This window comes from Protopterus annectens, chromosome 3.part0 (genome assembly GCF_019279795.1).
Source record: "Protopterus annectens isolate FY-2018-M chromosome 3.part0, PAN1.0, whole genome shotgun sequence".
Taxonomy (NCBI): domain Eukaryota; kingdom Metazoa; phylum Chordata; order Ceratodontiformes; family Protopteridae; genus Protopterus; species Protopterus annectens.
In genome coordinates, this window is record NC_056731.1 from 1,940,518,276 (window position 1) to 1,940,544,584 (window position 26,309).

The 26,309-nt window shown below is 44.6% G+C and overlaps 1 protein-coding gene across 1 annotated transcript in view; it reads right to left on the reverse strand.

The window, feature by feature from the left end:
• Positions 1–26,309, reverse strand: part of SMARCC1 (SWI/SNF related, matrix associated, actin dependent regulator of chromatin subfamily c member 1) — a 1,897,600-nt gene that overhangs the window by 1,382,446 nt on the left and 488,845 nt on the right. Inside the window, exon 6 of the mRNA XM_044066067.1 lies at positions 25,069–25,138. Coding sequence (XP_043922002.1) covers positions 25,069–25,138 — 70 coding nt within the window. The remainder of the gene's footprint in view (positions 1–25,068; positions 25,139–26,309) is intronic.

The window sequence follows — 26,309 nt, forward strand, 5'->3', positions numbered from 1 at the left end:
GTTGTAATGAGCCGAGATGGCAGAGGCATGGATTTTTAAAAAAGAAAAAGATAGGCCCTTGTCAAGCATCTCAGTTAAGTATTGTAAAATCTGAGGAATATTAGGCCTTGCTGTGTCTATTCCTTGTGCTTGGTTCCAAGCACAGAATCTCTTCCATTTATCAGCATAAGATTTTCTAGTACTAGGCCTTCTGGTTTCCAAGATGACATCCATCACAGGTTTACTGAGAAGTGTGTTTTGAATAATTAGTTGATTAGCCATGCTGCAAGATTCAGAGTTTGTAGCAGAGTGTGCAGAATTTGATAGTTCTGCTGAGACAGATGAGTTGTTTGAGGCAAGTACCACGGAGGAAGGTGTGACATATTCCTTAGAAGCGGGTACCAGTGTTGGCGAGGCCAGTCCGGGCCAATTAGAATCATTTTTGATTTTTCCTGTCTGACTTTTAGTAAGACCTTGGAGAGCAGAGGCAGAGGAGGAAAGGCATAGACTGATAGGTTTTTCCAGCTGAAGGAGAGAGCATCCACTTTCCATGCTTTTTTGTGATGAGTTCTTGTGCAGTATTTGCCCAACTGATGCTTTTGGAGAGAGACAAATAGATCTATGTCTGGGCTTCCCCATTTCTGTTAACATGCTGAAGATTTGTGGATCCAGTTTCCATTCATGCGGGTCCATAAGATTTCTGCATAGGTCGTCTGCCAGAGCATTTTGATTTCCTGGCAGGAACTGAGCTTGAAGATGTATTTGGGTAAGTCAAGGCGGTGTTCCACAAGGACATGGCTAGCCTGCAAAGGGGGTATGAACGGGTACCCCCCTGCTTGTTTACGTACCAAATAACTGTGGTGTTGTCCGCCTATCAGTAGTTGTCCTGGATGAAGTAAGTCCTTAAACGCTGTCAGAGCATTCTGAACAAATAGCATTTCTTTCTGGTTGATATGCAAATGCATTTGGTTTGGGCTCCATTTGCCCTGAATGCATCTTCCTGCCAGGTGGGTCCCCCAACCATAGTCTAACGCGTCTGTAGTCAGGGTTTGGGTGGGAGGGGGTAGTGTGAATGACAGTCTCTTGTTTTGTTGACATGTCTTTGCCCACCAAAGAAACTCCTGTTGTAGGCAGGGAAGGAGAGGAATCATTGTTTCCAGGCTGTGACAGTGTTGACTCCATAAACTTTTTAGATACCATTGAAGTTTCCTCATATGCATTCTCGCATATGGAATTAGAAGAATGCATGATGCCATGAACCCCAAAGCATGCAGAAGTTGTCTTGCAGATAACTGGGTTTTTGTTGCCATTTGATTGAAGTATGCTGTCAATTGTATTTGTTTGTCTGGCATGAAGTAAGCCATCTGGGCAGTTGTATTCAAGCTTGCACCCACAAATGTAATTATTTGAGAGGGTACCAGTTGTAATTTCTTTTCGTTTATGGTGTACCCTAGGCATGCTAGAAGCCTTTTTACAAACGCCAGATGTTGAAGAAGAGTGTCCTTGTCCTCTGCCTGAATGAGACAATCGTCCAGATAAGGATAAATTTGAATGTTTGTCTGCAGAATGCAATTATTGGTGCCAGGCACTTTGTAAAGACCCTGGATGCAGTAGATAAGCCAAAGGGCAAGTGCAGAGAATTGGCAATGCAAAAAACCTGCTTTGAAGCGGAGGTATCTTCTGCAAGATTCCCTTATTGGGATATGCAGGTATGCCTCTTTTAAGTCTAGAGTTGCTAACCAAGCATTTTTGCCTAGCATAGGCAGCAGCTGTTGCAAAGTCAATATTTTGAATTTTGGAATATCCAGGAACGTGTTCAGAATCGTTAAGTCCAGTATTGGATGCCATGAATTGTGTTTTCTGGGTATCAGGAACAGCCATGAATAAAATCCTTGCCCTTTTTCCTTTTCTGGTACTGGTTGAATAGCCCCCATATCCATGAGGGACATGACTTGTTTCTGGGCCTCTGCCCACTGGTTTTGTGGCAGATCCGGCCATCCGTTTGGAATTGGCAAAGTAAGAAAATTAAATCTGTACCCCTGGGATTCTATGTTTAATACCCACTTGTCCTGGGTTATTAATTGCCAATTTTGAGCATGAAGTGCTAGCTTTCCCCCCAAGGGGGCTGCCAAAAGATAAGTGCTTGGAGATGGTAGAGGGAAGTCATTGAGACTGCTTACTGTAGGGTTGTGCTTTGTTACCTCCAGATTTGGAGGTGGAGGCACCCCATTGCTTTAACCTATAAGATCCCTGAGACTGATATCTGGAGCCTTTTGAGCGCCTGGATTTGCCCTGATTGGCTCTGTTGGACACAGGAAAGGACCAATTTTTAATAGGCAACTGCCTACTGAACCTGTGTGGCTGCACTTGTAAGAAATCTTCTACAGTTTGCATAGATTTAGCTTTGTGTTCCGTTTTCTTTAATACCTCTTCTGCCTTATTACCAAACAAAGTATCATGCTGCAAAGAGGCATCCAACAATTTAGCTTTAACATGATCGAGCAGATTTTGCTCCTTGAGCCAGGCATGCCTTCTTATCACAGATCCAGTAATGGCGGCCCTGCAAGAGGCCTCCAAGGAATCAAAACCACATTGCAAAGTATGCTTTCCAACCTGTTCTGCTGAATGCAATAAGTTCTGTAACTCTATTTTCCACACAATCAGAAATCAACATAATTTTCTGTTTCAGTAAGCCCATAACATGCTGTTGATATTTAAGCATATGAAACTGGCAGTTTAAAGCCCCGATTGCCCGGGTTGCAGACGTATAAACCTATTTACTTCATCTATCCAGCACCCTGGAATCTCTATCAGAAGGGGTAGGATTTTTGGCTGTAGAAGCCTTTACACCCTTGGGACCCTGAGAAATAGTCTCAGTATCAGCAGTAGGATTTTTGAAAAGAAATTTGTGGGAGTCAGGAACCCTGTAATATCTGTCTGGCTTACTAGGAGCCGGAGGCAGGGAATCAGGAGCCATGCATGATTCCGAGAACACATTATCAACAATGTCTAAAGCAGGAGGTACTGCCAAAGGCCTATGCTGAGGAAGAAAAAGGAAATCCCTAAGCCTCTTTTTTGATTCAGAGAAGTCCTGACTCTCCCAGTGAAAATGTTCCCTTAAAGTATGCAAAGTCTCTCCAAAAGAGTAATCCTCAGGAGGAGATGGAGATGGGATTGATTCCTCTGCATCAGAATCCTCATAAGGTGGGATAGAAAATTCCTGATCATAAAAGGAATCGGAAGAAACGGAAACATGATCTGAAGATTCATAATCAGTGCCTTGCCTAGGTCTCTTAGCGGGGGGGTTGGGAAATCCTGATCAAGGTAATTAAATCCTCAGCCATTTTGACCATTTGTTTTTTAGGCATAGGGGCCTGAGCATATGGCTCATGCGTTGTTTCTTTAGACATTGAAGCTGTTTTTGACCTTGTTTTTGTTGATGGCGTTGGTTTAATATAAAAAAGTTGAGGCCTGAAAACACCCTCAGAAGCCGGTGCCTGCTCAGCGGCTCTGGACCCATCCAAGGGAGAGACATCCGCAGGGTTCAATACTTTGCGAATCTCACGGCATACCGGACTCCAAATGGGTCTCGGTAGAGGCCTAAGACTCAAAAGTAGCAGGTATCAGGGGCTGCGAAAGCGCCCCACTGAGTACCGGTGAACTGGCGACTGGCTTAGAAGAAGCTTCGTCGTCGGTTTTGGACCTCAACGGTCTGTCTCTGTCTTTCTCACTGCATTTTTTGTGTACTCCGGTACTCGGATTGCTAACCGACATTTCAGGGTAGTTAAATCTAGAGCCAAAATATTTGGAAGCAAAAATATACAGACGCTTAATAGTGCGTTGGTTAAATTTAGCACAAAACTGACAGCAAGGCATGTTGTGATCAGGGCCCAGGCAAGGAATACAGTACAAATGAAAATCCTTATGAGGTATTTGCTTTCCACAAGTAATGCAATTATGAACTTTTACTGACATCGGTAAGGAGCAAGAAAAAGTTTCCCCAACGGGTTACTTAGCTTTAGTTTGAAGACTTCGGTTCTGAAACTCAAAAACGAAAATTTCCGGAGTCAACTGACCGGCACTTGCGAACTGCTTCTGCTTTGGGAACCCCGTGGCAAGAAAGACTGATTAAAATGGCATCAGCTGCATGTTTTATACCCCTGACGACCTGACGTCATGGAAGAGGAGACAGCAACTGACGCAGGACCCAAGACTTTGTTATTCAGGCTGACTGAGGGCAACCTGCCAGCAGATTACCTAAATGTAATGATTGCAACAGTGAAACACGAAGAACATGTGCACTATGTTCTTCATGTTTCACTGCTGCAGTCATCACATTTGGGTATATTCCCAAAGCTAAGGATGGAAGGAGGTAATTAGATAGCATTAGGACCAACTACAAGGCCCTGCAAGACTGCAGTGGCAAAGCCAGCTCTGGATTTAGAAAAAATTGGCAAGTGGTAATGCTTGGTGTAGGTATGTACAGAACTCCAGGTAGCAGCTTCTAGGATGTCCCTGGTAGGGACAACTCTGAGAAAGGCTGTAGAGGTAGATGCAGCCCTGGTTGAATGCAGCCTTATCCCCTGTGGGGTAGGTTTTCCATGCTGCTTACAAAAGAAATTAATGCAATGACCTATCCACTTAGAAATGGTTTGCTTTGAAATAACCTTCCCCTCTGCCGCTGCAGCAAATGCAACCAGCAGCTGTTAACATTTCCTGAGAGGCTTAGTTGTGTCCAAGTAAAATCTAAGCCATCTGTGCATGTCCAAGGAGTGCAGAATTTGTTCCCCTTTGTTCTGTGGATTAGAAAAGAAGGTTGGCAAATGAATGGACTGATTAAAGGCTACACTGGATACCACCTGTGCATAAAGGAATAAAGGAGGGATTGGTCCTTAGGGACACCCTGTCCGCATGAAAGATGATGAAAGGCTCCACTGCCATGAGGGCCTGTAATTCAGACACCCTTCTTGCTGAAGTGATGGCTAGAAGGAAGGCGGTTTTCCAAGAAAGGAATTTCAACTCTGCATTTGCAGCTGGCTCAAAGGGGGGAAAAGGGAGCTTTTGCAATACAAAATTAAGGTCCCAGGCTGGAGTAGGGGCTCTTCTGGGTGGTCTTAAGTTTTTGGCCCCTCTGAGGAATTGCTTCAGAAATGGTTGAGAGAAGAGGGATGGCTCTGTATTGTTATGTGCTGAAATGGCTGAGGCATGAATCTTGATGGAAGTAAAGGAAAGGCCCTTGTGAAGCATCTCGGTTAAGTATTGAAGAATACGAGGTAAACTGGACACCACTGTGCCCATCCCGAGTTTGACTCCAGAAACAGAATCTTTTCCATTTTTCAGCTTTGGATTTTCTAGTACTAGGCCTCCTTGCCTCCAGAATGACATTCATCACTTGCTTACTGAGGGATGGTAACGGAGAGAACAGGTAATTAGTCAGGCTGCAAGGTTCAGGGTTTGAAGCTATAGGTGCAGAATCTGGTCCTCCTGCTGGGACAGCAGGGCAGGGGTCTGAGGCAGGTGCCATGGTGCCAGCAGTGACACACTGCGCAAGACGGGGTACCAGTGATAGCGTGGCCAGTCTAGTGCAATCAGTATGGTCCTTGGTTTGTCCTGTTTGATCTTTAGTAGCACTTTGGAGAGGAGAGGAAGAGAGGGAAAGGCATAAACTGATAAGTTTTTCCAAGTGAAGGACAGGGCATCCACTTTCCAAGCTTGTTTGTGGAAAGTCCTTGTGTAGAATTTGGCCAATTGGTAGTTCTGAGGAGAGGTAAACAGGTCTATCTCTGGGCTCCCCCATTTGTTTCTCAACATGTCGAATATCTTTGGTTCCAGTTTTCACTCATGTGGGTCCATGAGATTTCTGCTTAGATCATCTGCCAGTGTATTTAGCTTTCCTGGCAGGAATTGAGCCTGTAGGTGCATTTGGTAGCTCAAGGCTGTGTTCCACAAAGCCATGGCTAGTCTGCAGAGCGGGTATGAGTGGGTACCCCCTCCCCCGCTTATGTACCACATAACAGTGGTGTTGTCCGTCTTTTATATCATATGTCCTGGAAGAAGAATGTGTCCTTGAGAAGGCTGCCATTCATTCTGTAGCTAAACATTTCTTTTTGATTGATATTGCAGGTGCATTTGACTTGGGATCATGCCCGAATGCATGCATTGCCCTGCAAGCAAGCCATGCATAGCATAGTCTGATGATGCATCTGTTAGAGGGGAGGGGAGGTACAGTGAATGGCATTCCCCTTTTGGAGCCTCTGGCCCACCAAAGGAACTCTATCTTTAGACAAGGTATGATAGGCATCATTGATTCTAGATCCTGAGAATGTTGACACCATAGGCTTTTTAGATACCATTGTAGTTTCTTCATATGCAGTCTTGCATATGGAATTATGCAAATGCAAGGGGCCATGAACCCCAGGGCTTGCAGTATTTTCCTTGCAGATAGCTGGGTCTTTGGGGCCAGTAGTTTGAAGCAGGCTGTCAAATTACCTTGTTTCGCTAGCGTGAGGTAGGCCCATCTGGGAAGTTGTATTCAAGCTTGCTCCCAAGAAAATAATTTGTTGGCAGGGTACAAGATGCGTTTTCTTTTCGTTTATGGTGTACCCCAAATAAGTTATTAATTTCTTCAGAAATGCCAGATTATTTAATAGCATGTCCTGGCTTTCTGCCTGAATTAGACAATCGTCCAGGTATGGGTATATTTGAATATTTCTTCGCCTGCAAAATGCAATGACTGGAGCTAGGCACTTTGTGAACACCCTGGGCGCAGTAGATAAGCCAAAGGGCAGTGTAGAGAACTGATAGTGCATATAGTCTGCTCTGATGCATAGATATCTTCTGCAAAATTCCCTTACTGGGATATGCAGGTAGGCTTCCTTTAAATCCAGTGTTGCCAACCAGGCATTTTTGCCTAGTATGGGAAGCAGTTGATGAAGAGTTAGCATCTTGAATTTTGGGATTACCAAAAATGAGTTTAGGATAGACAGGTCCAGGATAGGATGCCAGGAATTGTCTTTTCTGGGTAACAGGAAAAGGTCTTGAGTAAAAACCTTGTCCCCATTCTTCTTCTGGGACAGGTTGAATAGCCCTGATGCTTAAAAGAGAGAGAACTTGCTTTTGAGTCTCTGCCCACTGATTTGGGGGTAGGTCTGGCCAACCGCTTGGGGTTGGCAAGGAGTGGAAGTGGAATTTGTATCCTTGGGGAAACTACATTTAAAACCCATTTGCCCTGGGTAATGAGTTCCCAATTTTTTGCATGCAGGGCGATCTTTCCCCCTAAAGGAAAGAGTCAGTTGAGCAGGGCTTGGAAGGTTTAAAGTTAAGTCACTGAGACAATTTACAATGAGGGGAGTCTTACTACTCCCTGCTTTGGAAGTGGGAGCCTCCCACTGCTTACGTCTTTGAGTACCCTGGGACTGAAGCCTAGGTGTTCTCTGCTGGTTCTGGGCTTGGACTGAGAAGGCCTGGAAGAGGCAGGAAAGGACCAATTCTTAGAGGGCCAATAACTACTAAATCTGGGAGGCTGTACTTGCAGGAAATCTTTAACAGTTTGCATAGATTTAGCTTTTTCCTCCATCATTTTAAGTACTTCTGCTTTGTTGCCAAACAGGCGGTCTTGGTTTAAGGGAGCATCCAGTAATTTAGCTTTAACATGACCTGGCAAAGATAGCTCTTTAAGCCAAGCATGCCTTCTCAGTACTAACCCAGTGACAGCAGCCCTGCAAGACGCTTCTAATGAATCAAAACCACATTGCAAAGTACGTTTTCCAACTTGTTCAGCAGAATGCATTAAATCCTATAATTCTTTATTTTCAGAACAGTCAGGCATCAACATAATTTTCTGTTTAAGCAATCCAATAATATGCTGCTGATACGAAACTGGCAGTTTAAGGCCCTAATTGCCAAAGCTGCAGAAGTGTATACCTTATTACCCCATCTATCCAGCGCCCTGGAATCTCTATCAGAGGGGGTCGGGTTTTTGACAGTAGTAGCCTTAATGCCTTTGGGTCCCTGTGAAATGGTCTCAAGATCCGCAGTAGGATTTTTAAAGAGGAACTTGTGAGAGTCAGGTACCCAATAATACCCATCAGGTTATCTGAGAGCAGGAGGTAAAGTGTCAGGGGCCAGGCTACTTTCAGAGAAGATATCCTCTACAATGTCCAGTACAGGAGGGATAGCTAAAGGCCTGTGTTGAGGCAGGAGTAAGAATTCCCTAATCCTCTTTTTAGAGTCAGAGTAATCCTGGCTTTTCCAGCAGAAATGCTCCCTAAGAGTATGCAAGGTTTCACCAAAAGAGAAATCCTCTGGAGTGGAAGCAGAGGGAATGGAGCCTCTGCATCAGAATCCTCACAGGTAGATAAGGGCAAATCCTGGTCATCAGAGAAAACAGAAATTTCAGAATCCTGATCAGAAGAATCAGAAGGAAAATCAGTCCTAGGTCTCTTAGAGGGAGAAGGGTGGCTTCCCCCGATAAGGTCTTCAGCCATTCTTATCATTTGTTTTTAGGCATAGGGGCCTGACCATGCAGTCTGGGCATTGGTTTTCTCAATATGGATTGAGTTTTAGGCCTTGAAGAAGAAGATGGCATTGGTTTAATATGCAAGTCAGTAGGCCTGAATACACCCTCAGTAGCCAGTGCCTGCACATCGGCTCTGGACCCATCCAAAGTAGAGACAGGCGCAGGTTCCTCAGTTGAAGAAGCATCTCGCTGTGTACCTGACTCCGAATAGGTCTCAGTAGAGGCCTGCAAATTTGAAGTAGCGGGTATCAGGGGCTGCAAAAGCACCTCACTGAGTACCAGCGAACTGGCGACTAACTTAGGAGAAGCGTCATTGGTTGCTTTGGACCTATGCGGTCCGTCTCTGTCTATCTTTGCATTTTTTCAGAATGTCGGTAGTCGGGTGGCTTACCAAAGCCATTTCTGGATAATGGAACAGAATACCAAAGTATTTAGATGTGAAAATGAACAGACTACTAATAGTACGAGGTTTGAATAACGCACAAAACCGACAGCGAGGTACATCGTGGTCTGGGCCTAGGCAAGGAATGCAGTACGAATTAAAATCTTTATGAGTTATTTGCTTTCCACAAGAAATACAATTGTTACCTTTTACTGACATTGGTTTAGAGCAAGAAAAAGGATCCCCAACAGGGTACTTAGCTTAGTTGAAGACTTCGGATCTGAAACTCAAAAATGAAAATTTCAGGAGTCGGACGACCGTCACTTGCGAACTGCTTCTGCTTCGGACACCGCATGGCAAGAAAGACTGCTGTATTGGCGTCGGCTGCATGCTTTATACCCCTGACTACCTGACGTCATGGAAGGTGAGACAGAAACTGATGCAGGACCCAAGACTTTGATAATCAGGCCGACTGAAAGCTACCTGCAAGCAGATAACCCAAATGTGATGACTGCAACAGTGAAACACAAAGAACATCTGTAGTGCTGTTGGCAGTGGCCTTACTCTGTATGGCATTCAGCGTCTCCCATCTGGAAAAACACTGGTGTGCTGCTGAAAAGTCTGTTACAAAAAGTAAAGAAGATGTTCGAGTGTATTCACTGTTGCAGTCATCACACTTGGGTTATCTGCCTGCAGGTAGCCCTCAGTCAGCTCGAATACCAGTGTCTTTGGATTTCTGCATCGGATGCTGTCGCCTCTTCAATGGCATCAGCTCGTCGGGGGTATAAAACATGCAGTCGACGTCATTACATCAGTTTTTCTTGCCGCAGATGTCAGGAGCCCCCAAAATAGGAAGCAATTACATGGTGTGGAACACCTCCAGTAAAAAGTAAATATCACTGCCGTAAGACATGGCCAAAAAGTGGATAGGTAGAAAGTACAGAAAAGTCAAGGGGCTGGAGGGAGGGTAACCAGGACTGCAACAGTGAATACACTCAAACATCTACATTTATGGTAAGTGCACACAAACTGTACTATGTTCTTCATGTTTCACTGTCGCAGTCAACACACTTGGGGTGATGCCCAAATCTGAGGAAGGGTGGAGGCAATCAAGAAGTATTAGGGCTGGCTAGCAGGCCTTTTAAGACTGCTGTGGCAAATCCAGCTCTGGATTTAGAAAAGATAGGTAAGTGGTAATGCTTGGTGAAGGTGTGTACAGAACTCCAGGTTGCAGCTTCCAGGACGTCCCTGGAGAGACTCCCCTGAGAAATGCTGCAGAAGCAGAGGTAGCCCTAGTGGAATGAGTTCTGATCCCCCTGTGGGGTAGGTTTTCCATGGTGTTTGTAGCAAAAATGGATGAGTGTGCTATCCATCTGGAAATGGTTCATTTTGAAATGGCCTAGCCCCTGCCCCTGTAGCAAAGCTGACTAGCAGCTGGTCAGATTTTCTGAAAGTGTTAGTCCTGTCAAGGTAGAACCTGGGCTGTCTGTGCACATCCACGGAGTGCAAGAGCCTTTCCCTTTATTCTGAGGATTAGGGGAAAAAGGTTGGTAAAAAGGATGGACTGGTTTAAAGCCACATTGGATACCACCTTGGGCATAAATGATGGGTTAAGTCCTGAGGGAAACCCTGTCAGCATGGAAAATAATAAAGGGTTCCACAGCCATTAGTGCCTGTAATTCAGACACTCTTCTTGCTGAAGTGATGGCTAGAAGTAGGGTTGTTTTCCGAGAGAGGAATTTTATCTCTGCTGCAGCAGCAGGCTCAAAAGGGGGAGGCGTGAGCTTCTCTAGTACAAAGTTAAGGTCCCAGGCAGGGGTGGGAGCTCTCCTCGAGGGCCTTAAATTGTTAGCTCCTCTCAGGAACTGTTTGATGAGAGGGTGAGAAAAGAGAGGTGGGCTCAATATTGTAATGAGCTGAGATGGCAGAGGCATGAATCTTAATTGATGAGAAGGATAGGCCTCTGTGGAGCACCTCTGCTAGGTAGTCTAGGATTTAAGGTAAGATGGGCACGGCTATGCCCTTTACTTGAGACTGGCTCCAAGAAAAATATCTTTTCCACTTTTCTGAATAGGATTTCCTAGTACTGGGCCTTCTGGCCTCTAGCATGACGTCCAGCACCTGTTTGCTGAGGGTCGCTGGTGGTACATTCAGGGGATAAGCCAGGCTGCAAGGTTCAGGGTTTTCAGCTGTGGATGCAAAATCTGCCCCTCCTGCTGGGACAACAGGGAGGGGGTCTGATGTAGGTGCCAGGGTGCCACTGCTGTCAGACTGCGTAGGAGTGGGTACCAGTGCTGGTGTGGCCAGTCTGGGGCAATAAGGATGGTCCTTGGTCTGTCCTGTTTGATCTTGTGTAGTACTTTGGAGAGGAGGTGCAGAGGGGGAAAGGCATAAATTGAGAGGTTTTCCCATGAAAAAGATAGGGCATCCACTTTCCACGCCTTGCTGTGAGGTTTTCTGGTGTAAAATTTGTGCAATTGATGGTTTTGGGGGGAGGCAAAGAGGTCCACCTCTGGTGTCCCCCACCTGTGGGTTAGAAGTTTGAATGAGTTGGTTTCCAGTTTCCACTCGTGTGGGTCCAGTACATTTCTGCTTAAGTTGTCTGCCAGTGAATTCTGCTTGCCTGGCAGGAATTGAGCTTGCAGGTGCACTAAGTTGCTCAAGGCTATGTTCCACAGGGCCATGGCTAACCTGCAGAGTGGGTAGGAATGAGTTCCCCCCTGCTTTTTTATATACCACATAACTTGTCTGTCTTTATCAGTTGTTGTCCTGGAAGGATAATATATTTGAAGGCTGTCACAGCATTCTGTACAGCTTACATTTCTTTTTGATTGATATGAAGGGAAATTTGTCCTGGCCTCCATTTGCCTTAAATGCATTTGCCTCCTATGTGAGCCCCCATGCATAGTCTTATGCATCTGTTGTCAGGGTTTGGGCAGCGTGGGGTTGAGTGAAACAAAGTCCCTTGTTGTGTTTGCATGCCTAAGCCCACCAAAGGAACTCTTCCCTTAGACAAGTAATGATAGAAATCCGTGTTTCCAGCTCCTGAGAATGTTGACACCAGAGACTTTTTAAGAACCACTGAAGTTTCCTCATATGCAGTCTTGCATATGGAACTAGGAGAATGCAGGAGGCCATGAACCCTAGGGCTTGCAGTATTTGTCTTGCAGATAGCTGGGTTTTGGTGGCCAGTAGTTTGTCATATAAACTTGTTTTTCTGGAGTGAGGAATGCCATCTGGGAAGCTGTCTTCAAGCTTGCTCCCAGGAATACAATATTTTGGCTGGGCAACAGTTGTGATTTCTTTTCATTGATGGTGTACCCCAGAGAAGTTAGGAGTCTCTTTACAAATGCCAGGTGCTGAAGTAGCAATCCCTGACTGGCCACCTGAATTAGACAGTCGTCCATGTATGGATAAATTTGAATATTTCTCTGCCTGTAGTATGCAATGGCTGCAGCCAGGCACTTTGTGAATATTCTGGGCGCAGTAGATAAGCCAAAGGGAAGTGCAGTGAACTGATGGTGCATAGAGCCTGCCCTGAAACATAGACATTTCCTGCAAGATTCCCTTATGGGGATGTGCAGATAAGCTATTTTAAGTCTATGGTGACTAGCCAGGCCCTTGGCTAGCATAGGAAGAAACTGTTGCAGTGTAAGCATTTTGAATTTTGGGACCACCAGGAAGGTATTGAGAATTGACAGATCCAGGATAGGGCACCAAGAGTTCTCTTTTCTGTGCACCAGGAACAGTCTGGAGTAGAAACCCTGTCCCCTTTGCTGTATTGGAACAGGTTGAAAAGCCCTGATACTGAGAAGAGAAAGTACTTGCTTTTGAGCCTCTGTCCACTGGTCTGGAGGAAGGTCTGGCAACCTGCTTGGGGTCGGCAGTGAGTGGATGTAGAATCTGTATCCCTGGGATACAATGTTTAGGACCCATCCTTCCTTGGTAATGGCTATCCAGTTTTTTGCATGCAGGGCAAGTTTTCCTCCTAGGGGTTCAAGTACTTGGGCATGGCTGGGAAGGATGACAGACAAGTCATTGTGAACTTTTTCCATAAGTAGGTGGCTTACCACTTCCTGTTTTTGAGGTGGGAGCACTCCATTGTTTAAATCTCTGCATACCCTGAGACTGTAGTCTTGGTGGTCTGTTACCCCTGGGTTTGGAATGAGAAGGCCTGGGAGGGACTGGAAAGGACCAATTTTTAGAAAGCCAATGCCTTCTGAATCAAGGTGGCTGCACATGTAAGAAATCTTTAACAGTTTGCATATATTTAGCTTTTTCCTACATCTTTTTAAGAACTTCTTCTGCTTTTGTGCCAAACAAACATTCCTGGCTTAATGGAGCATCTAGTAATTTTGCTTTGACATGGTCTGGCAAGATCTGTTCCTTCAGCCAAGCATGCCTTCTCAATACAGGACCAGTGACAGCAGCCCTGCAAGATGCTTCTAAGGCATCAAAACCAGACTGCAAAGTATGTTTACTAACTTGGTTTGCAGAATGCATTAACTCTTGTAAAACTTTATTTTCTGTACAGTCTGGAAGCAACAACATTTTTTGTTTAATTATAGGTTCATAGGTTGCTACTAGGCTATCAGCCCTAGGGCCTATACAAGCCTAGCCATAACAATTCCCTGGCTAATTAGTTCCCTAATTACGATGCTGGTACTTCAACATGTGAAACTGGCAATTCAAAGCCCTGATGGTAAGAGTTGTAGAGGTATATACCTTCTTACCCCATCTGTCTAAAGCTGTAGAATCCCTGTCCGAAGGGGTAGGGTTTTTGGCTGTAGTAGCCTTAATGCCTTTAGGACCCTGGGAAATGGTCTCTGGATCCGCAGTGGAATTTTTAAAGAGAATTTTATGAGAGTCAGGTACTCTATAGTACCGGTCAGGCTTTTTGGAGCTGGTGGTAAAGTATCAGGAGTAAGACTGGATTCCATGAATACATCATCTACAATATCTATGACAGGGGGTATAGCTAGAGGCCTATGCTGAGGCAAGTCTAAAAATTCTCAGAGTCTCTGTCAGGACTACCCTTAGTTCAAAGATTCCCAGCGGAAACGCTCTCTTAAGGTATGCAAGGTTTCACCAAAAGAAAAGTTCTCTGGAGGGGAGGCAGAGGGAATGGAATCCTCTGCATTCGAATCCTCACAGGTAGATAAGGGCATGTCCTGGTAATCAGAGGGATCAGTCATCGGACTCATGGTCAGTAGAATCAAAGTAAAATCAATTATTTTGTCTTTTAAAGGGGGAAGGTTGGCTTCCCCTAATTAAAGTTATAAGGTCTTCAGGCATTCTAAGCATTTGTTTCTGTGGCATGGGAGCCTGAGTATGCGCTTTGGTCAGTTTTCTAGGCGTAGTGTGAACTCTGGGCCTGAGAAACTCGGTAGTTTTAGTCAAAAATGAAGTTGTCTGTTTAATACGAAGATCGGAAGGTTGGAATACACCCTCCGAAGCCAGTGCCTGCACAGCGGCTCCGGACCCAACCAAGGTAGAAACATCTGCAGGTTCCATAGTCAAAGAAGCATCTCGCGGCATACCGGACTCCAAATGGGTCTCAGTAGTGGCCTGCGAATCTGTAGAAGCAGGTATTAGGGGCTGCAAAGGCGTCTCAATGAGTACCAGCTGACTGGCGACTAGCTTAACAGAAGCGTCATCTGCACTTTTAGACCTATGCCGTCTGTCTCTGTCTTTATCCTTACGTTTTTTCAGAAGACTGGTAGTCGGATGGCTTATCGAAGCCATTTCGGAATACGGAGAACAAGAGCAAAAGAATTTAGTGACAAAGATAGCCCAACGACGAATAGTTAAAGCATTAAGGCACAAAACCGACAGCGAGGAACTTCGTGGTCTGGGCCTAAACACGTGACGCAGTAAGAATGAAAATCTCTGTGAGCTATTTGCTTTCCACAGGCAAGACCATTGTTAATTTTTCTGACATCGGTTAGAGCAAGAAAAAAGGATCCCCAATGGGGTACTTAGCTTTAGAAGACTTTAGGTTTGAAACTCAAAAAACAAAAATTTCAGGTAGCGGCCGACCGACACTTGAGAACTGCTTCTGTGTCGAGCTCCCAAGCGGCAAAAAAAGCTGATGTAATGGCACTGGCTGCATGTTTTATACCCCTGACTACCTGACCCAAGACTCTGGTATTCAGGCTAACTGAGGGCTGCAGGCAGATAACCCAAGTGTGATGACTGCAACAGTGAAACACTAAGAACATTCCTTCTGCTGTAGTTACTGAGAGACTGGAAAAAAGTGCCGGAGACTGCTTTTACTTTGCCCAGAAGTACATTGTGTAGAACACATGTAATCTGACTACTGATAAGGTTGCTATGGAGTTTTAGGACTTTTAACTGCTGTCCCCCCCCCCCCATCAATGGTAGCCTCACCATTGAAAGAAATGACAAGACTGTAGCATACTGAAATTAACTGGAATAAGATTGGAATGAATATCTTTATCTGTTAATTACCCAAACTTGTGCTGAACAGGTGGCAGTCTCCTTTATGAGCCAAGTTTTCTTATACCTTACACAATTACATTTGCAAACAATAGTTCGGTTAAGAATGCTTTATTATGTACAGTGAAGATCAACAATATCCGAACATAATATTCTGGAATGTTGGATTACAGTGCTGATAAATATATCCAAAGGTTCTGCATGTATATTCTGATTCTCCATAATAATATCAAATAAAAAAAAGAAGTTATGTACTCAGCATAAAGTTCCATGTATGTAATCCATCTCGCAGAGCATTATTACGTGGGTTGGGAGCCGATCCTCGGCTCTGACTCGGCCGCTTAGAAAGCCTGAAAACTTCAGATTGGCCTGTGGCTAATAGGTATCCCATAGTGCACGAGCACATTCCCCAGATCTTGCCGGCTACTAGTCTATTAGGATAAGACAGGAAAAAGGACAAAGGTCCGGAAGAATAAACTGTAATAAAAGCGCCCTTGTGGTATAAACCACTGTAGAAAAGGAAAAACTGTTTCCAGATCCTCCAGGAAGGGGGCTGGTGGGTGGGTTCGTAATAATGTTCGGCGAGATGGACTACATACATGGAACGTTATGGAGAGTACATAACTTCTTTATGTTATGTAGTCCTATCTCCCCTCCATTATTACGTGTGGGACAGCGTTCCTAGCATCTTGAATGGGTGGCTCACTGGAAAATACTGCCGAGTACCGTGGAACCAAACGAGGCTCTACCCCTGGAAGTTAAATCCAATTTATAATGGGAAATGAAGGTATAAGGGGTAGCCCATGATGCTGCTGCAAATATATTATCAATAGGTGTCCTGGCTTGGAAAGCGGCAGAAGTAGAAAAGGACCTGGTAGAATGCGCTTTAACTTTAAAGGGTAACTCCTTTCCCTGAGAACTATAAATAAAGGAAATACAACTAGAGATCCAGTTCAATAGTGTAACCTTGGAAACTGGCAAGCCCATTCTCGCCTCAGCAAAAGAAAACAGCTGTTCTGATTTTCTAAATCCTTTGGTCCTGTGGATATAGAAACACAGTTGCCTATGCACATCCAATTGGTGGAATGTATACTCTGCTTTACTGAAGTGATTAGGGAAGAACACTGGCAATTCAATTGTTTGGTTTAAGTGAAATTGAGAACAGACTTTGGGAATAAAAGAAGGATTGGTCCGGGAAGAGACCCTGTCTTTGTGAAAAATTAAATATGGAGGTTTAACTGACAAGGCCTGTAATTCAGAAACTCATCTGGCTGAGGTTATTGCCACCAGAAAAAAAAAAGAGTCTTCCAAGACAGGAACTTCAACTGAGAACTATGGGCTGGTTCAAAAGGTGGCAGATTAAGTCTAGACAGGACTAGATTCAGATCCCAAGGAGGAATGGGGTCTTGCACAAGAGATCTTAACATCATGGAACCCCTAAGAAAAGATTTGCACAGTTTGTGAGACATAAGATTGGAATCATTAATCCCCACATAAAAATTAGATATTGCTGCTAGCTGAACTCAGAGTGTAGCAACCGTTGAACCCTGGTGAAAGAGTTCTGAAAGAAACTCTAGAACAATAGTAATGTAAATGGATCAACTTCTTTGTTGTGTGCCCATATAGACAATCTCTTCCATTTACTGTGATAAAATTTTCTAGTCGAAGGCTTGTGAGAAGAGGTAATAATATGGAGTTACAACTGGAGACGGATCATGAAGCCTGACTAGTGACGGAACTGGAGCCGCCATGCTGTCAGTTTGAGAGGATGGAGACTGGGGTGAAGAGAACCTGATGTGTGTCAGGAGGTCTGGCACTGGGTCCAGAGTCCATGGATAGTCTAATAGGTGAGGCCCGAGAAAAGGGAAACAAATCTGACAAGGACAGTAAGGAGTGATGAGAATCAACTTGCTTCCCAACAACATTGCTTTCCGTATGACCTTGGGGATGAGTGGAAAAGGAGGAAAAGCATAAAGGAGTCCCGGGGGCCAATCATGGACTAGTGCATCTCTTGGAGACTCCCCCGGAGGGGGGATGAGAGAGAGAAAGGTGCTGCATTTGGTGTTGATGGGGTTGGCTAAGAGGTCGAAGCAGGGTTGTCCCCACTTGTGGAAGATCATACTGGCTATTTTCTGATTCAAGGACCATTCGTGAGGTAACCATATAGCCCCTGCTTAGCTTGTCCGCTATCACGTTGGAAGTCCCCGGGATATGCATTGCAATGAGAAAGCGTTGGGAAGAAATCGCCCAATTCCAAACTGGCAAAAACTCTCGACATAAGGGGTATGATCTGGCCCCCCTTGTTTGTTTAGATACCAGACCACCGATATGTTGTCGGTCTAGATAGCTATCGTCCCTAGAGGGAGAAAGTCGTGAAGTGCTTACAACGCTAGAAGCACCTCATCTATACACTGATATGCAGATGGGCCTCCTGCTCTTGCCATGTGCCTTGGACAGTCCTGCCAAGATAATGCCCCCCCACCCTATATGAAAGGCATCCATGGTCACAGTGGCAACGGGTTGGTGCGGTACAAAGGGAGTCCCTGTGGTAAGATGACCTGGTTGAATCCACCAGCGTACGTCCTTTTTGCAAGAATCTGTAATCAGAATCTGATTATGTAGAGGCAACTGCTGAAAAGACCACTGGGATGACAGAAGCCATTGGAGCATCCTCATATGTAGTCTTGCTAAAAGTACCAAGGTTATGGTCGACGCCATAGTTCCGAGAAGCTACAACACCACCTTCGCTTTGACTCTTCGAAGGGGAAGTATCCTGTAAATTTGTTGCACAAGATTCTGTATTCTGTCTGTAGGTAGTCTGACTGTCCTATCGACCGTGTCTATGTTTGCTCCTATAAAAGTTATAGCCGGAGTGGGCAAAGTAGAGGATTTTTCCCAGTTTATCGAGATTCCCAACTGGGAACAGAGCTTGATTGTGGAATCTCTCAATTGAACTAGGTGATGCCTAGTGGTGGCAGTCAGGAGCCAGTCGTCCAGGTATGGAAAGACTTGGATTCCCTGATGCCTCAAATGAGCTGTGACTACTGCCATGCACTTGGTGAACACCCGGGGGGCTGTGGTGAGACCAAAGGGCAGTGCCCAAAACTGGTAATGATTGGCTCCCAGCCGGAAGCGTGGGTAGCTCCTTGATGCTTTGTCCATCATTATGTGGTAGTAGGCATCCTAGAAATCTATTGAGCACATCCAGCTCTCTCTCCCTAACAGAGGGAGTATGGATTGTAGAGTGACCATTCGGAACTTGGACTTCTTTACACACTCGTTTAACCTGCTGAGGTCTAGGATGGGTCTCCAGTCCCCTGTTCTTTTTGGAACTAAAAAGAACCTGGAGTATGTTCCGAATCCTGTCTGGTCTGTTGGGACCTTTTGGATGACTCTTTTTAATAGCATCTTTTATATCTCTATAGCAGTTTGATCTCTGTGATTGGGTGGTAAATCTGGGATCCTTTTGGGAGAGCGTGGTAAGGGAAAAGGATAGTGTAACGTCTGGTGATAACGTCTTGTACCCACTTGTCGCGAGTGAGATTTAACCAGGCTTCTGGGTACAAGGACAGGCGACAACCAACCGGCTCCAGAGACGCACAGTCGGGTTCCACATCAGGAATGCTGATAGGGGTGGTCACGAAAGGAATCACAGCCACCCTGATTTTGTGGGCCTCCCCTGCCTCTAGGGCGACGTCTACCATTACTTCCTCCTCCCCTGCCTCTGAAGGAGAAATCACCCTGTGTGTCCTGGAAAGGTCTCTGATTTCTTCAACCACATTTTGCCACTCTTCTGACCTTTAGGGTAAGGTCTAGAAGGAACGGTAAAATGGACTCCCATGGCAGAGAGAGTCTTTCCTTCCTACTCACACCTGGTGAGGGTATCTTTCACCTTGGGTCCAAAAAGAGGATCCATCCACAGGAGCATTGGTGAATGTAGACTTGAAAGGCTCAGCAAAGTTGCACAGACTCATCCAGGAATGTCTCCTTAAGGAGACTCTTGAACCCGATGCCCTACTCACACCATCAGCTGCGTATGAAATCAGCCGCATGGAGGAGTTAACAATAGATATGAGAGTAGCCAACTGAGCCGACACTGTAGATGGAACTGCTTCAGTAGAGGTACCCTGAAGAGCATCTCCTAACTACTTTAGGAGAGATCTCTGAAGTTTAGTAAAATGTGATAGATAGTTCATCGATCAGAGTTTAAAAGCCGATGAAAAGAAGATAAGCTTCCCGTACCTATCCATCGTTTGGGATTCTTTATTAGGTAGATGGAAAGAAGTCTCTGCTAGCTCCTTCTTAGTGGCCGCCACCACCACAATGGCATCAACAGATTAATCCTTGGATAAAAATTCTTTGTCTTTAGGGGCAGAAAGAAATGTATTCAGCCTCCTGGGGACTGGTTCCACGGCATCAGGAGTCTGCCATGCTTTCTGGCGCACAAGATCCAGTAATTCGTCAAATGGAGGAGACACCCATGAAGCTGAGGGTTGAGACCCAAAAGCCTTCAGGTACACTGACTCCTCATCGTACGGGTTAATGGTGGGCCAGCCGCCTCTCTGCCTGAGGATCTCCAAAATGTCTGCAAAGGAGACATCTTCAGAACACGACTTAGGGGACCCCTCAGACTCAAGATCAGTGTCAGATGAGACAGACTCATCAGGAAAGTCTACATGCTTCCTCTTACACGATCTCTTCCCGAGGGGGCTCGTCAGTGGGGTCTTCTGGGGAGGTCTCGGAAGATCGGGGGTCACCCAAATGGGGGTCCTGAGGCTGTGAGTCTCTACCATCCCGGGGGAGAGAGGATGCTGAGACCGTAGTCGGTGCTTGAGGGAGTATCTCATCGGCACTCCTACGTGGTGCGGATGTACTATCCAACATACTCCTCATCCTCACGAAGACAGATTCCTCCGGCTCCAAACGACGCCCCAGCTCCAAGGAGAGCGTAGGTACCGATGGCTCCAAAGGAATCCGCTCCGAGAACGATGTAGGGTCCGAGCTCACTCAGGCCGACGCACCAAAGACTCTGCACCGAAGAGGTTCAGTTCCAAGTGTCCCCCTCGGGCCCAACCGAAGAGCTTCGGACCATAGACACTTCGGATGGCGCCGATAGTGTCGGAGCTGTGCTCGGCTCCGAGACAACCACACAGGGTGCTGGAGCAGAGGACACCACTATAGTTGGCACCGGCAGCATCGGCTCCAATGGCCCAATCTGGGTTGGAGGAGGAAAAAGAGCAGGATCGGTAGCAGGAGTCAGCTCTGAGACAGAAATGGTCGGAGCAGATAATAATTTTGGCAAGACCGACGTCTTAAGAAGTCTGAGCACCACTCTCCTGATGTCTTCTTCAGATAAGCTCCTGGAGGATCTGGAGAACAGTGTGGGAGACCTCGCTCTCTGCAATATAGGTGATTTTAGAGTAGGGGAGACCGGTGGAATGTCTGTAGACCAGCTTTGAAGAGGACTGCTAGTGATCGCACAGAAGCACTTGGTGCCGATACTGCAAGATCCGTGTCCAGAAACTCAAGATCCGTGTCCAGAAACTCAATCGGCTCCGAAGACAGTGGAGCCAAAGAGACAAAGGCCAACTCCGATTTTGGTAACTTCTGTGGAGGTTCAGAGACAGAAGCTGAGGATGGAGAAGGCCTTTTAGAGGTCTTGCCCTTATCCTTTCTAGAAGACTGCGACCTAGCAGAGGAGGAAGAACTGGCTAGGTCTTCCTCGAAGGAAGGTTTTAACATGCCTTTTAGGATCAGCTTATTCTTCCATTCCTGGAGCACTCTAGGGCTAAAGGAATGACAAAAGAGACAAGTTTCTTGAAGATGTATGGCCCCTAAACAGTACACACAGACGCTATGTCCATCAATGATGGACATTTTTTGCGAACATTTAGTACACTTTTTAAACTCTGACTGTTTATGCTCTATGTTCTTTGGACATAATGGCAGCAGAGAAAAAAACAACACACACACACAACAAGAGAGGAACTAGATCCTCCAACTTAAACAGATCTAGCTCTTACACTCACAACAAAACATAAAAAGTGATTTTACTAGGTTCTCTAACTTAAACGAACCTAATGCAAAGGAAAAAGGGAAACAACTAGCACCTCTAAGTTAAATGGTCTAGTCTAAAAGCACACACTCATGGGAACCACACACAAAAGGTCAACAGGCCCAAGAAATTGTTTAAGTAGTAATAAGTCAAATCCGGTTAACAGACACAAATCGGTATCACAATAAAGCTGTCAGTAATCAGAAAAACACTTCACACGAAGCCAAAAACACCTAATAAGTATTAATAATAAAGAACTAAATAATTTAGCCACGGCCAACCAAAAGAAGCTCCTGACTGAAGATGCGGCAAACGAGATCTGGGGAATGTGTGCATGCACCATGGGATACCTCTTAGCCACGAGCCAATCAGAAGTTTTCAGGCTTTCTAAGCGGCCAAGTCGGAGCAGAGGATTGTCTCCAAACCCACACGTAATAATGGAGGTGGGATAGGACAACATAACATCAGTCTTTTCCTCCTGAATAATGCTGGATATTTGACGTGACTTTGGTACTCCGGCTTAAATGGCTGTACTGCAAAGACCTTTGGCATATCAGTCCAAAAACTAACTTAAATGACTCAACTGCTCATGCCTGAAATATTTCCTAACACCACCAAAACCCTGTAATGTTTCACACATGGCTTTAGCCTTGGTTTTAAAAGCCTTGTCTTGCGTGTGCCTCACCTTGCCCATCTACTCTTTATCTAGCATTCCATTGCAAATGCACACAATCGTACCCTTGAGAAAGGAACATTCTGTAGCTTTCCACTGAGAAAGGTTATTTTTGCACATCTTCTGCTTAGCCAGCAAGGTTATCTTTGCCTTTCTACTAAACTGTCTTTCCCTGAAACTAAGTGCATACATAAAAACACAAGTCTGACTATTTTCTGGCTTTTTATTCTACCTTATCCTAAAAACTACTTTAAAATAAAAACCCTCAGTCTAACAATCACCAACCAAATTTTCATTTTAAAGAAAACATTTACTGATAGACACTGACTAAACTGATTAAACATTGACTGATAGACATAATGGATAGAGTTGTGTGGGCACACTTACTGTAACTTCAAAATTTCTTACACTAGGATCACTGCTGCAGACAAATTAAGCTGCAAGTGCATGTCCTATGGGACAGCCCGACTTCCACAGCTTTGGGCACATTTGGAATCAGAATTAATTTGCAACTGGAGTCTGTAGAACTTGAGATTAATAATAATAAAAATTTACAGCTGCCTTTGCACCCCCTCCCCCTGAAGAAAGGATGAGAGTTCTGAAAATAGCAAAAGGGCTGACTCTTCAGTTCCATCTCCTTCTTCAAGGCTGGCGAGGCCAAGTGACCCATCAAAGGGAAGAGAATGCCCAATTAGGAGACTGGTGAATAAAAGCCTATATTGCAACAATGATGTAATTACTCAAATGCCTATGCAATACGTTCACAACTATACTACATTCATCATAAAAAAATCACTGCTGTATTACACCAAGAATGCATACTAAAGTAGTTTTTGCTACTAATGTTGCAGCCCTGGCCACCTATCCAAGAAGGTTACAACATACTATGCAAGACCACAGAAAGACCTGCCCTGCTTCTTAGTGCATGTATCCTGCAGTGTTTCAAAAGGTATGATGTTAATCCTGGTTGCTGTCACAATAATACTCTGGGTTGAAAAACTTTCTAAACGTGTTGCAGCTGTTCTTATGAAATCAGCTCTGACCAGCCCTTCTAATTTCTTCTCTGTGTGATCATAGCAGGTATCATCATGAGCTAGCCATTTACAGTTTGGTTAGATACAGGTTTTCTCCATTTTTCTAACAAAAATGAAACGGATCAGTCTATTTAAATTAATTTGTCCCTTCACTGTAATGGTTTATCATCTGCATATCAAGTATAACTTGATCTGTGGATTACATTTTTGTGTTCAAAGAACTGAGTTAAAGCCAAATCTAAAGCTACCTACACTTTCGCTACGAAAGGAGTTTAATTCAGGAAGCTACCGTGTGCTTACTAAAAGACTGTGTAATTTCTTCTACACCAACGTTTGAAGCTTGAGATTTTTCATGCAAAAGTCAAGTCACTATGAAAAAGTTCTACTATGAAAGAAATTTTAATGTTTCAAAGTAGTTCAGCTCTGTGGCATACAAAGAAGGCCTGAATTCACAGAGCATCTCAGGAGCTGAGACAGCTGGGTAGGATGGGAAAGAGCTTCAGACTTCAGCTCACCCATCCTGGGGGGTGGAATATATAATCATGTGAAGGCTTTCACAAAATAGAACTACATATGCTTGGCACCATCGAACTAGTGACAGCAGTCTTTATTAGCATGTATGTGGCAGCATATACCTGCACCAGCAAGGCACAGTAGGCCCCCTTATGATGCAGACGTCCACATCAAGCATAACAGAAGGGGCAGAGTCTAAATAAATATCTGCTCTGCCATGAACTGTAGATACCAGTAAGGACACAAACCACCTCTAAGACTACCTCTGTAATGGAACACTTGCTGGAGCTCACCCTCATTGTAGGGGTTCCTACCAGTGGGTTAAGTATAAGTATGAGTATAAGTTATGAGCTTAAGACCATTAGGAGTCAAAAGTCAACATGCACTGGGGAAGGAGGGAGCGCTTATCAAAACAATCAAATACTGTTGAGCTCTCTTGCTCAAAAGGATGTACAGTCAAGTCTATCATGAATCTGAAGTCACAAAGAAAAAAGACAGGGGTCCTACAAGACATTAAGGAGGGCTCCATTCAAGGACTGACTGTTCGATGGATGTCAAGACAGCAACCACTGGCAGGCAGGCTGTAAACAGCTGAAGGTACTACTTAAAATGATGCATGAGTTAAACTGCTCTCACAAAGTTCAATGAGGTACTTTAGATCTAGCAGCATTATACAGTAGTTGGTTCTATATGGTCATTTGCTGACAAGACTGACTACCTTTTCCACTTAACCAGGCAAGAAGCCCGGGTACTCCGTTTTCTAGTTGTCTGCAGAGTAGATGTAACACAAGAGGGAATCCAGATTAATAGGGAACTAAAATAATCCCAACCCAAGGTTCTTGAGGACTGTCTGTTCTACAAACTCCTCCTCTTGTGTTAGGTCACAAAAGTCTGGCAGTACTAAGGAGCTCTGGTTGCACAAGAGAAAATGGAACAAATACAGGTGTATGTGGGAACATGAAAACATTCTAAACTTTGTGAACTTGGGGACAGTGGAAAAGAAACTGCCAACAGTTACAGACTAAATAAAACATTCAAAGTAAATGTTCACCATTTCTTCCCACAGTACATACTCAAATTAAAAAAAAACATGCCTATCCACATACACAAAATCAGAGTAGTCACACTACAAAAGAGAGTGAGCTGAAAGGAAAAATGGGCTTTTAATGGACATACACTAACTGTTCATATGCTCCTTGTTCATCCAGGAAAAGCAATCACACAAGGAATGCAGACCATTTCACAAATGAGAAACATTTTCTTTTCCTGTTCTATAATTAAAATACAATGGCAGACGGAGGTCATCTAGAGAGAGAGTGAGTGTGTGTGTGTGTGTGTGCGCGTTTCCTCAGAAGGGCAAATCTAGGGTTATGTTTCTCATTAACAACTAAAGAATAGCATTTTCTGAAGTTGTTTTGCGCCATTATTAACTGCACATATCATGTGATACTTTACCTCTCAGGAAAGTACCCATAGTGTACCAGAACTTGTTTATCCTTCTTCATTACAGGTCTTACCCATTCATCTGCAACAGAAAAAAGTAATATTTGAAATTCTTACCAAAGGATAAAAAAAAAAAATACAAAGAAAACCTTAACAGGTGGTCATTAATTACACTCACCAGTGTTGAAGACAATGGAAAATGTCTATACCTGGATAAGAGCAAACAGTACAAACAATAAAACTGCTGCATGTTATTTAGATGTGTTAAATGCCTGCTGGATAACCTACTTCAAGACAAAAGTGCAATTATACTTACTGCACAAAACCACTGCATCTAGAGCAACCAAAGTTAAGAGTCAATCTGTAACAGCAATTGTACATTGAAGAGCTGCATTCTACAATGTAACACACAAAAATTATGTACTGAAGCACACCAATAAATCTGTCCGCACTTCCATGTTCCTAACGCTAAGGACTACAGCTGGCAGGACTTTTCAGTCCAGCATGCACAACTTTTCTAGGCTACACAGTCCCACCAACTTAACCAACACTGGACGAATCAGATCCCTGCTCCAGATCTCTGTATAATATGCTAATGAGGAACAACGAGTACCATTATTTAGAAACAAGCTAAACATATCAAACTGAAACCTTCCAATACCCTTTTGGGCTGAGGAGGTGTGGGAGTAAGTAAGGTGGGTCTGGTGATGCAGATGGAAAGTACAGTTGTGTACACTTACCATAAATGGAGATGTTGAAGTTTATTCACTGTTGCAGTCATCACATTTGGGTTATCCCTGCCAGGGCAGCACTCGGCCTGCCCGAATACCAGAGACTTAGTATTTCCGTGTCGGTTGCTGTCGCCTGAAGACTGACGTCAGGTCGTCAGTAGTATAAAGTAAGGCAGCCGACACCTTACATCAGTTTTTCCTTGCCCTAATCTGTCAGGAGCCAAGTAGGAACTTCTACATTTATGATAAGTATACACAACTGTACTATGTTCTTCATGTTTCACTGTTGCAGTCATCACATTTGGGTTGATTCCAAAAACTGAGGAAAAGAGTGGAGGCAGTCAATGCAACTACAGGCTGTCTAGGATGCCCTGCAAGACTGCAGAGGAAAACCGTGCCCTGGATTTGAAGAAGAGGCAGGTGATAATGCTTGGTAAAGGTGTGAACAGATGTCCAGGTGGCAGCCTCCATGATGTCCCTGGTGGGGATTCCTCCGAGGAAAACTGCAGAGGTGAAGACTGC